Consider the following 13459-nt stretch of genomic DNA (forward strand, 5'->3'; position numbering starts at 1 on the left):
GAGAGACAACTTGTTTTCAGCGGTCACTTTTAGGAACAGCTCCCCCAAAAGCCACGCAAGTGGCCCGTAGGTCAGATCATCATCATCATCATCATCATCATCATCATCATAACCACCACACTGGAAGAAGAGATGGTATAAGAACAGACAAGGGAGACATTTAGGGAGAGACAGAGACAACACGCAGCTACAGAATCTGTGTGGCGTTAACGTGACAGTGAGCGGACATCACGTTTTGTTTGAATATCAGTGCTTCACGTGGTTTTGGCCAGGCTGTATCTTCTTCTTGGTCTTTCAGAGAGGAAGCCGTCCATCATGACCAAAGGGTTGAGGAGCTCTTGGGTGTGTGTGGTAGCACTGTGGCTGACGATGACCGACGGTGGCCTGGCACTGAGACGGTAAGCATTCATATCCCTCCATCCATCCTAGTATACGATTTATCCTCGCCTTACATTTTAAAACCCATTAAAACATGGGAAAAGCATCTGTCTCATTGTAGACTTTATAGCGTTGAGGCTATTCAAAAATAGCAGATCTACAAGCTCACATAGTGTGGGGAAGTGGGGAGACCCCGGTCTTCAATTTCAAAGTAATAGGTTTAAGGTTAAATGACCAAAACACATTCTGAGACAATTCATCATAAAGATTATCCTTTATATTTGTTAAAACAGAAATCTGCTCTTTGAATATCGTCTCCATCGGGTATATACATACCCGGGGATATACATCATTAAGTTCTTTTTCAGGATTCAATTTCAGTCGAGTTTCCTAATTTTTTACATTAATCTTGAAACTGTTTGACCAATGAACGCACGGGAGCCTTCGCACACTGTGCAAAATCTTTTTTTTTATAGCAAGCTTTTAGTCATAGACCATCTTCAGGCATTTTCAACACAAATCTTGTCTTTGTTTTTTGTTTTCTTTTTTGACTTTGTCTTGTCTTGTTTAACAAAAAAAAGAAAATCATGATTCTGTAATTTGTTGTTTTGAATGATGATGTTTGCATTATCATTAAATAAATCTTAAAAAAATGTTTTGAGAACTACTGATTTAGAAAGCACTTGTAGAATCGGCCTCAGTGAGGGGTTGCACCACCAGAATGTAAGTTCTGTCCTAAGTTAGGGAGTATATAGCCTCGGTACCAGGCTTTAATTTTTGTTGGTGCAAAAATTTAAAGCCTGGAGGAACGCATTGGCCGCTCTGGTCTAAAAGTGGGAGTCAACCCTTCCGGGTGGGCGTCGCTCCAAATGATGTGACGTAGCGCTGCACTAGGGGGAGAGGAGGGGCCGGGGGTGACGGACAGATCGATGAGATCCAATCAGGGCGTGCGCAAATCTCAGCCGCGACCCGCCCCTCTAGACCAGAAACCTAACACGTTAGCTCAGGCTAGGGAGTATATATCTAAAAGCCATTTAAGCTATAACTGGGCTAAGTTTGAATTTAGTGTGAGGTGTCGGTGCAACTGGCTCCAGAGGTCTTTAGTGGGTTTAAATGCTGCACTTTTCGGTCACAAATCTGCTGCTGTTTTTAACCTCATGTACATACTGTACCTGCTTCTGTGTGTGTATAATATATCCAGATGATAAACACAGGACAGGCACATAACACTTTTAGACAGGGGTGAAACAACCAGTCAGTACCATGTTTTCCCAATGCAATCTTACTGACTAAAATGCAATCTTACTTTACTGACTCAGAGATTCAGGGATTGCCAAAAGCACTTTTTTGACTAGTTGCACTTTATCAAGGGAATGTGTGCAATATCTCTGTTTTGTGTAGGTGGGTGTTTCATGGTGTTTTTCCTTTTCGTATGTGAACGTTTCTGTTATTTGTATGCAGCTGTGACTGTCTCCAAGACAAATTTCACCCAAGGGAGACAAATAAAGACAATCTTGAACCTTGAAGCAGTACTGCGCATGTGGACGGGGGTTGACTGGCCACAGGCTGAGTGACTAATATGCAATTTAAGCCTGATTTAAGCGGTTTCTTTTTCAAGAGTGACCTTAAACTAGATGTCTGTGTTTTTTTCCCCGTCCAGAGTGGCGTTGAAGAAGATGCCGTCCATCAGGGAGACGCTGCAGCAGATGGGTGTGTCCGTGGAAGCGTTCGCTGAGCTCAGCCAGAAGAGTTCAGACGATCCGACCAATGCGAGCACGCCCCTGACCAACTACCTGGATGTGAGACCTAGCTGGGGGGGGGGGGGGGGGCGCGGGGGGTCCATGACTCTGACTCTGCTACTGGTTGAATCTGTTTGCTGCTGGCGGGCGGGGTGGGAGGTAACATCGTTAACACCATCCCAAACACTAACCCTAACCCTAAGTAACCTCAGTCTTACCTTGCCATGGCATGTAGGTCGGACTAACAGGAGGTTGGACTTATAGGCAGTCCCGGGTGGGAGGGGTCATGACTATGCTTTTGCTTCTGGTCATTAATTTTTATGTCCAGAGGGTATGTGTTTTATACCTGCTTCTATAGAGCGTCGCAGTCCCGCCCCCTTTCATGACGACGCTATAGAGCGTCGCAGTCCCGCCCCCTTTCATGACGACGCTATAGAGCGTCGCAGTCCCTCCCCCTTTCAGAACGACGAGTGGCCCAGGAAATGAAATGCAATGCATTTTGACCATAGGATTTTCTTTAAGTATTTATTTAAAGACGGTTACGCCGCGGATAAAGCCAACTCGGATCGTGACAAATCATGACAATGAACACAATGTTTTGGGCCGATCAAATAATTTATAAGAAGAAAAACAAAACAAATAGTGTTGTCTCCTGCCTTTATTTTCTTCTAATGATTTGATCAGCCCAAAATATTGTGTTCATTGTCATGATTTGTCACGATCCGAGTTGGCTTTGTCCGCGGCGTAACTATCTTTAAATAAATACTTAAAGAAAATCCTATGGTCAGAATGCATTGCATTTCATTTCCTGGGCCACTCGCCGTTCTGAAAGGGGGAGGGACTGCGACGCTCTATAGGCCCAGGAAATAGTTCCCAATGCATTTTTCCCATACACATTTCAAAACGTATTTATTTAAAGACCTTATAAGCGTCGTACAAAGCCATCTCTTGTCGTGACAAATCATGACAACAAACACAATATTTTGGACCAAACAAATAATTACAAAGAAGAAAAACAACAAAAAAAGTGTTGTAACCTGCCATTTTCTTCTTCTTTCTAATTATTTGTTCAGCCCGAAAGATTGTGTTTGTTGTCATGATTTGTTACGACAAGTAAACGTCTTTAAATAAATACCTTCTGAAAAGTCTATGAGGAAAATGAACGGAGATGTATTTTCCGGGTCTCTCGAGGGGGCGGGACTGCGATGCTCTATAGTCCAACTGAATTACATAAGTAGAAATACTCTGTTACAAGTAAAAGTCCAGAATTCATTGAAAATAGCAGATCTACAAGCTCACAATGCATCATGTGAGCTTGTACTGTAGGTCGGCAATCTTCAAATGGCCAAAATGTATATAGGGCAGAAGTGGTTATGTACGTTTTGTAATACTAAAAGTAACTAGTAACAACAGTTACTATAAATGGACTACCAACTTTGAAAAGTTGTTTGTGCTTGTGAGCAGACGCAGTACTTTGGGGAGATCAGCATTGGCTCTCCTCCCCAGATGTTCAACGTAGTGTTTGACACCGGATCAGCTAACCTGTGGGTCCCCTCGCACAGCTGTTCACCCTTCTCTACCGCCTGCTGTGAGTCACTCACACACACACACACACACACACACACACACACACACACACGGTTCTTATCGAGCCCACTATCGAGCATTTTCTATTATTTTGTGGAAAGACGGGAGACAATACATTCTGAACAGAACCAGTAACTTTTACTAGGGCCTTCAAATACAGTACTTTTCTAACAGAAATAATGCAATTGACCTTTTTACCAATACAATAATATTAAAGAAACTGTTAACTGGTTAATATATGTTCCGCCACTTTAAAAGCGTAATTGTGTTTACCCAGACAGCGCTGGTTGGCATTTATTTCTTGATCGCCTCTTGTCTTGATTGTTTAAACATGACCGGGCCACTATACCGCTATGCTCAATAACAAGCTTGATAAGCCCAAAGCTTATTGATAACGGGTACTCAATATTTTTTATACGGTTTTTATTAGGCATTTTTTGTATGACATCAGAATATTATCGACAATGATAATGAGTAGTTCTGTTAAAATAAAATGAAAGAAATAACAGGCAATGTAAATGTTCCACATACAATACATAATAAAAAAGACATATAAATGTGATAAACATGAAAAAACAAAAAACAGTTAAACAATGACAAGTGTGAACAGACAAACAAAACAGACAACAGGACAGACAATCTTGCTTTCAAACTTTCCCAACATGTTGTTGTAAATTAAGTGAATTACAGACATTCTTTTTTTAAATGAGAAAAAATAAAATAAAGAAAAAACACTCAGTTCCTTTCTTTTTTTTTCTATTGTGCTATCTATTGTGTAGGAGGGGTTAGCGTCTCAATAAGCTTCTTATCTGATTTTTTCGGGTATCGGTTATCGAGCTCCATCCCTACACCTCACTAATGCGCATTATAATATGGTGAATCTTTTTGTCTCTCAGAGGAGGGCTGTGGACAGTTCAGAAAATGGGTGAAGTGCTCCTTTAATGAAATGGATTCACTATCAATTTCAGTTTAGTCAGAAAAGTAGTATGGAGTTATGTAGTCAGAAACACCGATTACAGTGCGTTTCAGGCTTATGTTGCACTCTGAGGTGGGACGGTATTTCATATTCTTTATGTATGCAAGTACATAGGGAAATTGACAACTAAATAAGTGATTCTCATTCCGATTCTGATTCAGTCAGTGGATTTCCCCCCCAGTCACCCACAACAGGTACGATGGTTCCAGGTCCAACACACACGTGGACAATGGAACAGGATTCTCCATCCAGTACGCCTCTGGAAACGTGAGGGGATTCCTTAGCGAGGACATTGTCGAGGTGAGTTCTAAGAGCCCCCAAAAAAACAAACTAATCGATTGAATTGATAGTTTTAAAAAAAAGAGAAAGTGATTATTAATTATTACTAAGACAGGAGAACATCGTTGTGGAGGTGTTCTCCTAAAATGTTAATATTTGGTCTAACATTGCAGATAAAATTAAGGATATGATTTATTTTTTATTTTTCTCCTATTACACAGTGGTAAGGAATTTGGCACAGGTATGCATTTTGTGACATCGTTGGTCCTGGGTGGGAGGGAGGCTTTGTTTGTTTTTATGTTTCTTGTTTTTCTTTTTCTATACATATTACATAATATATCCTGTTTTGTTTTCTTTATTCATTCATAATGCCAGTATATTTAATTGTACCGTTTATATCATGAATAAAAAATTAATTCATAAAAAAAGTGTTTTCCTCAATATGGGCATGCCGTTATTAGCCTTGCGTGGCCAGACACGAATCTGACGGTACTTCACGATTACATTTTCTAAATAGCAAAATTGGCAGATATACAAAACTCAAGCTCAAACTGCTCCTTTTGATGCTTGTGTGTGACACTGTAGTATGGTCAATTAGAGCAGTAGTTTTCAATATTTTTCATGTCAAGGTCATTTATTTATTCGGCATTTGAGCCACAGACTATTTGATGAGATTTTGGCCTCTCAGTCCCAAACATGTATAAGATTTTATTGTCTCCATGCTGTATTGACGTGGTACCATAGGAGAGATATTCTGTAGATTTCTTATAAGTAATGCAAGATGTTTAACAACAATTTAACTCTCAAAGTTAAAGATCGATAAGGGTCCATTTGGTTAACAACTCTGTCATCACTTAGCTGGGGACCACCTGGACCCCTCAAGGACCACTGGTTGAGAACCACTGAAGTAGGGCATGCATTTACAAAAAAGCACAGAAAGTTGAGATAAGGTTTCTGCCCGACAGCAACGATATGAATTAGATTCTAATTGTGAAGCATCATCAGTGATCTCCAGCCACCAAGGTGCCATGTGTCCCTAGGGTTGGGCATTGCCTGTAACCTCATGATACATACGTATCACGATACAGCTGCCACGATACGATATATATCGACATACGATATTATACAGTATGTTGATTGATTCCAAATAATGACCATGTATAATTTAATTTACTACATGAGTAAGAGAAATAAAATAAAAGCCACCTCATGGCTTTATTGAGCATTGCACTATACACCATGTGTTTATATGTGAAAACGGCATTGCCTACACAATCAATATAGCAGCCAACAAGTGGTTATCCATAGTCGGGTCGCGACTTAGTCGTTTCACATATCGTCTGGAGTATATATCGATATAATAATGGGCTACATGCACACAGAATAACTCTTCCTACTTCTGGGCTGCTTATAGTTCCTTCACAGGTGTTACCAATGATACTAATTAAGGCTCCGTTACATTTAGTGTGCAGTGGTTCTCAAACATTTTAATTTCAAGGACCCCCATAATAACTGAGTGTACAAATTTTGTACACTCCGAGTGAGTTACACACCCATACGGGGCCATTTGGAACCCACCCGAGGACAATTTGAGACCCACTGGTGTAGCAGAGTGTGTCCAGTGAGCCAACATGCACAATAGCAGCACCCTGACTCTGTTTGACCAGAATGGAACATAGCCTTCATTAATAGTATCATCTGTAACACCTGTGAAGGAAGTAGGGAAGGGGCCCCAAGTTCTTTCCAAAATGGCGTGGGTGCATAAAGCCCATTGCCCGATCAATGAATTGAACCCACCACTAACTGTCCCATGCATGCAGGTGGCTGGCATCCCAGTGAACCAGGTGTCATTATTGTGTCATTATAACCCCTCCATGCAGGTTGCTGGCATCTCAGTGAACCAGGTGTTCGCCGAGGCCACCTCGCTGTCCGCCATGCCCTTCATCTTTGCCAAGTTTGACGGCGTGCTGGGCATGGGCTACCCCAACGTGGCCATCGACGGCATCACACCCGTGTTCGACCGCATGATGAGCGACCACGCCCTCAAGAAGGAGGTGTTCTCAGTCTACTACAGCAGGTATACTGCATGGGTCCAGAAATGCATTTATCCAAACCACTTAAAAGGGATATTTCACTTTAAAAAAATGTTTGGGGTAACTTTTATCCTCTACTCTGGCTTTTGTGAGCACCAAGACAGTTTTTAAGTTTCTTGACTGTAAAATAAAAATCCCACCCGTGTGATCTCTCACTCTCTCTCACTCTCACTCTCTCTCATAGAGACCACATAAGTGGTCACATAGCTAGGTGGACATTGCTGTTCCACTCAAAAATCACACCCGTGTGAAGTGAGGGGCGCTATTATCATCGTATATCATTATACATCATCTCATTCGCCCCTCAAAAACTAGACTACAATGTTGAGGAGGAACTAGTGGAGAAGAGATCCAGTAGAACTAAAAGACAAGTAATTTTACATTTTGCTTGTGGATTGGCTATTTTCAGCATGGAACCAAGTCTAAATTCAGGCATTACGACACCAACAAGGCCAGCCAAAATACATTTTAGACAGTTGACTAAATCAACTGTAGATTTTGTTGACCATTATCTCATGATTTGGTGCATTTAATGTAAGATATGTTTTACTTTAAATTATATTCTTTTGGACAGGGACCCCCATCATTCCCCAGGAGGAGAGCTGGTCCTGGGAGGTACGGACCCCAACTACTTCACTGGAACCTTCAACTACATGGGCACCAAGGAAATTGGCAAATGGGAAGTCATCATGAAAGGGTACGATGTCTAACACCGAGCTTCTCAAACCTCTGTACATCACTTTTTCATCCACGGCACGCCTGAGTCCGTTTTAAAGAAGCTGACTATGTCATATTGCGCTACGTAAATATGTAAATCTGACCCCACTAACATCATACAGTGTCACGAGGAGAACTTGAGCGAATATACGGTTCCATATAACTTTATACTTGACGTTTATTCTGGGGGAATAAAGACCAGGGACCAGGGGTTCTCAAAGGGCCGTAACGCACACACGCTTGTTGCGGTTATTAATATTCCTGAACCTTTCTGTTACGCATGGTATCGGATAATCGGTATTCAGAACTCAGTATTGACCGATTGACACAAGTTGTGGGTATCGGAGTGGGTATTCTCTCAGGGTTTTGAACACACATTTCCTCTATCATTCACTCAGGGTCTCGGTCGGGGATCAGATGATGTTCTGTGAGGAAGGTTGCAACGCCGTGATCGACACAGGCTCCTCCTACATCACCGGCCCCGCCTCCTCTGTCACGGAGCTGATGAAAGCCATCGGAGCAGTGCCGGATGAAAGCGGCGTAAGCAACAAACAACTAGTTTCCTTAGCGTTGTTGTGCTGGGTGGAAACCTCATCTCATGTCCAAAACTACTTACTTTTCAGGATTCAAAATGTAAAATAGCTATAAAAGATAAAAGAAATCACACTCGTGTGAACTGAGCAGTGCAGGCTTATCAACAACACTGGCCGCAGTTATAGTTATAGTGCTCAGTGTGAATGGCCCTTTAGGCTGCTCAACAGTGCCACTTTAGGTCACCCAGCGGTATTGCAGCTGTTGAGGCCTCGTACTCAAGACATACATTAGACATACACACTCTGACTCGGTCACGGTCAAACGATACGACCCGTTTTGAGATTGTAGATCGGCTATTTTTGCTACTTGTGTGACACTATACTATAGTATGATCATGAAGCAGGGCGTTAATTTGCCCCTACTGGTCCCAACAACAACAACAAATTAATCTATTCATCCACTACAGTACCGCTTCCCAAACAGTGGGTCGGGACACATTTGTGGATCACGGAACAATGCTCTTCTCTACAGAAATGCATTGGGTCTTTTTTAGCATGCTTTTAAAAGTCGAAATGCTGTTTCTTTCCGTTTCTCTCTCCTTCAGTACAAAGTCAACTGTGCCACAGTGAAGAGTCTCCCCAGTGTCACCTTCCTCCTTGGGGGTCAGGAGTACGCCCTGGACCAGGAAGACTACATCTTATGGGTAACAATAACCTTCATTCTATATGACCAGGAAGACTATACATATCTTATGGGTAATAATAGACTTAATCCAATCCATGCAATATTAATGAATGGCTCAGTATACACCTATATATGTCCTCAACGCCACTATGGCACATTCATATTGGCCCAACAAAATACAATGGCACAAAAAAACAAGACAACCTGAAAAACCCTCCTAAAACCCATTCCCCTACCCTTTACTGACTTCGGCAGCGTCCTAGCTCCCTCTCACAAAACATCACACCTGTCGAACTCTGTCAATGGAAATATAAAACGCCCCTAATTAAAATATACCCCCATATAATCAAAATGAATTATCAAAGCATCTACATTTTTGAGGTTCTCTTACCAAGTACTTGTGTACACCTCATGCCTCCAGGTCCCCAACAAACACTCAAATCAGGCTTCTGGCCAAACATATAGGCCTCAAACCTGGTGGTGCACCCCTTTCATGCACTACCCTTAAAAGGGGCAGTACTACACCCATATCAGTGGTTCTCAAACTCTTTTGTGCCAAGGACTCCCAAATTGCTATATGTATTTGTCCGCGCATCACCAACTGAAAAGGTTTTGAGCCAGGGATCCCCAGAAGAGAAGATTTGTGCAATTCTTCAGTTTTTAATTTAATAGCAGATGTACAAGCTTGTAGATCTGCCAACATATAAATGGATAAAGTGGTTAAACTGTCACTTTGTGCCGCACTACGAGCTTGTACAGTACATCTGGGTTTTTATATATATTATTTATTTATTTTAAGGATTTGTATACATTTTACAACTTGTGAAATGGAAATGATACTTTTGATGTGTGCAATACTGTATGTGTTTATTTTACTCATGGCACCATGTTCATGACCAAAATTTTTCATGAGAATGTAGTCTCACCTTCCTTCCTAGACTACAAGTCACACACATCCACACAGCCTCCCCCCTCTCCACAAGGAGGGGAAGTGCACCAAAGCATTATAGTCATTGTAGGAATTCAGCAATCCAGTCAAACACAGAATTCATTATTTTTCAGGCCATAGGGTGCAAATTTCAAATTGTGCTACTGTTATCTACTGCAAACTATTAACATTGAGTGACTGCACTTTCTTCCAGTGGTGGAATGGCCCTTTAAGTAAAACCTTTTGAGTACATTTGTCCACCACTGCTCCTCCTCTACAGCAGTCCCAGTTCGGAGGGGACGTGTGCACCGTCACCTTCAGGGCCTTGGATGTGCCGCCCCCTACTGGGCCCATCTGGATACTGGGAGCCAACTTCATCGCCCGCTACTACACCGAGTTCGACCGGCAGAACAACCGCATTGGATTCGCACAGGCCGTCTGAGGAACAACCATGATGATGATGATGATACCACTGCTTTACTCTGAGATTCTGTCGTTACACTGACTGGGCATGGCTCCCATTTACTTCAGCCCATAACACTATCTTTCTCTGTCTCTATCTCAGTCTCTCTCTCTGTCGGTGTCTGTGTGTCCCCCCCCTCTCTCTCTCTCTGTCTGTGTCTCTCTCTGACTCTTTCTGTCTGTCCGTCCCCCCCCCCCCCCCCCCTCTCTCTCTTCTTTATCTCTGCCCCCCCCCCCCCCCCCCCCCCATCAGTGGCGGATGTGAAGTACTTTACTTTTGTTTTTGTGTTTTTCTTTTTTCTTCTCTTCTCTTTTCTTTTCTTTTCTCTCATTTTTTTTGGAGGGGGGGGTATTTTGTGTAATTTTACTCTTAGCTACGATTAAGAGTAACATTGTGTGCCATTTGCACTTTTCTCTTCGCTGCGTAGCCTTTCATCTATTGCCGTGCAGGGTTTATCTGTAGGCCTATGTTTGCATAAATTAATATTGTTAATATTTCCTGAAAAGTGACTTTTGGACATGCAAGGACCAAAACTTGACAGCTATACAAAATAAATATTGTTTTACTTGCAATACTTTGTGCACACTCATTTCCCAATACAGCAACAAAAGTATATACCCATTTGTTTGTTTTATTTTACACCATTTAGGAGGGCATGTCATTATACAGACTACTAGGTGAATATAGCCTATAATCATTTCCCCACCGCTTGTTTAAAAAAAATGGATCAAGCCCTCATGGCAGGGCCTTGACATTTCTCACATTTCATCGTTCACAAAACGTTTGAATACCCACTGTTATTTCAGCACATATTTAGACATGCATTTTCTTATAGCAGCCTGTAAGGCCATAATATGATATGACATGTGTTATCAATCCTGATGTGAAAAGAATAAACACTCCACAGTGTTCATTTAGAAAATGTCCGTCCACTACCTTTTTTTCACTGACGAAAAGTCGAAAACTATATAAAAACTTAAAAACCGAATAAAAACTAAGCGATGACTAAAAATTGTAAATGAGCTTGCAAATCTGCTGCTTTTGCCATTTTGAATCCTGAAAAGAAACAGTTTTGGACATAAGGTTCCACCCGACACAGACGATAAGGCCAGCGGTGGTAAGTAAGTACCTTCACTCAATTAGTGTGCTTTGGGCACAATTTGGAAGTACTTCACTATGTCCATTTTTCGATACTTTTACATCGCAAGCAAACACCGGTATACACTTTTAGCTTGTAGAACGGTTATTTTCAAATGGCCGAATACAGCTTTTTTTGATTGATTGATTGAAATATTTATTAACAGTTTGCAGAATTTACAGTACATTTCAAGCACAAACTCAATACAAAGACTGTTAACTGTGAGTGGACGACCCAAGCATTACACTTGTTTACAACAGGGTCCACATTGTTCAATTCATCAAAACATTTAGAGACATACAAATAGACATTTCTATGTAGCTAAAGAACAGAACAGGAATTCATCATAGCTATGGGCCTATGGGGGGGGGGGGGGGGGGGTAAAAGTTAATTTACTTCCGTAATATAATTCAAAAAGTGAAACTTTCATATATTCTCAATTCATTGTGCATAAAATGAAATAAATATATATAGGCTGAAGTGATTAATGTATGCTTTGTAATAATACAAATAATACAAATCTACAAAGTAAATAGTATAACTAAAGTTTTGAAATAAATGTAGTGGAGTAAAAGTACAATGTTTGCTTCTGAGGTAGCGGACACACACAGAGCTTGTAGATCGGCTAATTCTGCTATACTTCTCAATGTTTCTTTAAACATATTTTATTTATTTTGTGCGTTTGTTTTCAAATTCATCAAATTCTTGTCTTTTTTAATGTAGGAGGGAAAAAAGTGGATATTTACCCGGGGACAGAGTGGCATTCTGACTGCACCGCCATTCCGACGACGTTGCTTCGGAGTGCGGTTAGGGTTATAGGGACAGGTATAGGAATGTGGGTTAGGGTTATAGGGACAGGGTATTAGGAATGCGGTTAGGGTTATAGGGACAGGGTATTAGGAATGCGGTTAGGGTTATAGGGACAGGTATAGGAATGCGGTTAGGGTTATAGGGACAGGTATAGGAATGCGGTTAGGGTTATAGGGACAGGGTATTAGGAATGTGGGTTAGGGTTATAGGGACAGGGTATTAGGAATGTGGGTTAGGGTTATAGGGACAGGTATAGGAATGCGGTTAGGGTTATAGGGACAGGTATAGGAATGCGGTTAGGGTTATAGGGACAGGGTATTAGGAATGCGGTTAGGGTTATAGGGACAGGTATAGGAATGCGGTTAGGGTTATAGGGACAGGTATAGGAATGCGGTTAGGGTTATAGGGACAGGTATAGGAATGCGGTTAGGGTTATAGGGACAGGGTATTAGGAATGCGGTTAGGGTTATAGGGACAGGTATAGGAATGCGGTTAGGGTTATAGGGACAGGTATAGGAATGCGGTTAGGGTTATAGGGACAGGTATAGGAATGCGGTTAGGGTTATAGGGACAGGTATAGGAATGCGGTTAGGGTTATAGGGACAGGTATAGGAATGCGGTTAGGGTTATAGGGACAGGTATAGGAATGCGGTTAGGGTTATAGGGACAGGTATAGGAATGCGGTTAGGGTTATAGGGACAGGTATAGGAATGTGGGTTAGGGTTATAGGGACAGGTATAGGAATGCGGTCAAGTCGGAATGGTTGTGCGCCGGAAAAAGGGGGCTTCGGAATGACGGTCCGAAGCGGGACATGTTTGTAACATTTTAACACCACAAATCGGGTATGGGGGGGGGTTGACATGCAAATGTTTGATAACCACAGATTTAAACAACATTAGGAACTTAAGCAAGCCCAAACAAGCAACTACACTTTAGAAACAATCCCAAATAAGCAGCTACACTTTTGAAACAAGCCCATGCAACTAAGCAACTACACTTTAGAAACAAGCCCAAATAAGCAACTACACTTTTGAAACAAGCCCATGCAACTAAGCAAATGCACTATAGAAACAAGCCCAAATAAGCAACTACACAAGCACCCCAAAAACCTGGCAACCCTCTGTCTGTTCATT

General features: G+C 41.7%; 1 protein-coding gene across 1 annotated transcript; it reads left to right on the forward strand.

The window, feature by feature from the left end:
* Positions 1-315: 315 nt before the first annotated feature.
* Positions 316-10357, forward strand: ren (renin; the record flags this gene model as incomplete). The annotated part of the gene is made up of 9 exons (XM_083769688.1): positions 316-398; positions 2039-2177; positions 3582-3705; positions 4862-4980; positions 6840-7036; positions 7627-7749; positions 8168-8309; positions 8908-9006; positions 10196-10357. 9 exons carry the CDS (start codon positions 316-318, stop codon positions 10355-10357), a joined length of 1188 nt encoding a protein of 395 aa, XP_083625814.1.
* Positions 10358-13459: the final 3102 nt, after the last annotated feature.

This window comes from Protomyctophum parallelum, assembly GCF_964188405.1.
Source record: "Protomyctophum parallelum genome assembly, chromosome: 7".
Taxonomy (NCBI): domain Eukaryota; kingdom Metazoa; phylum Chordata; class Actinopteri; order Myctophiformes; family Myctophidae; genus Protomyctophum; species Protomyctophum parallelum.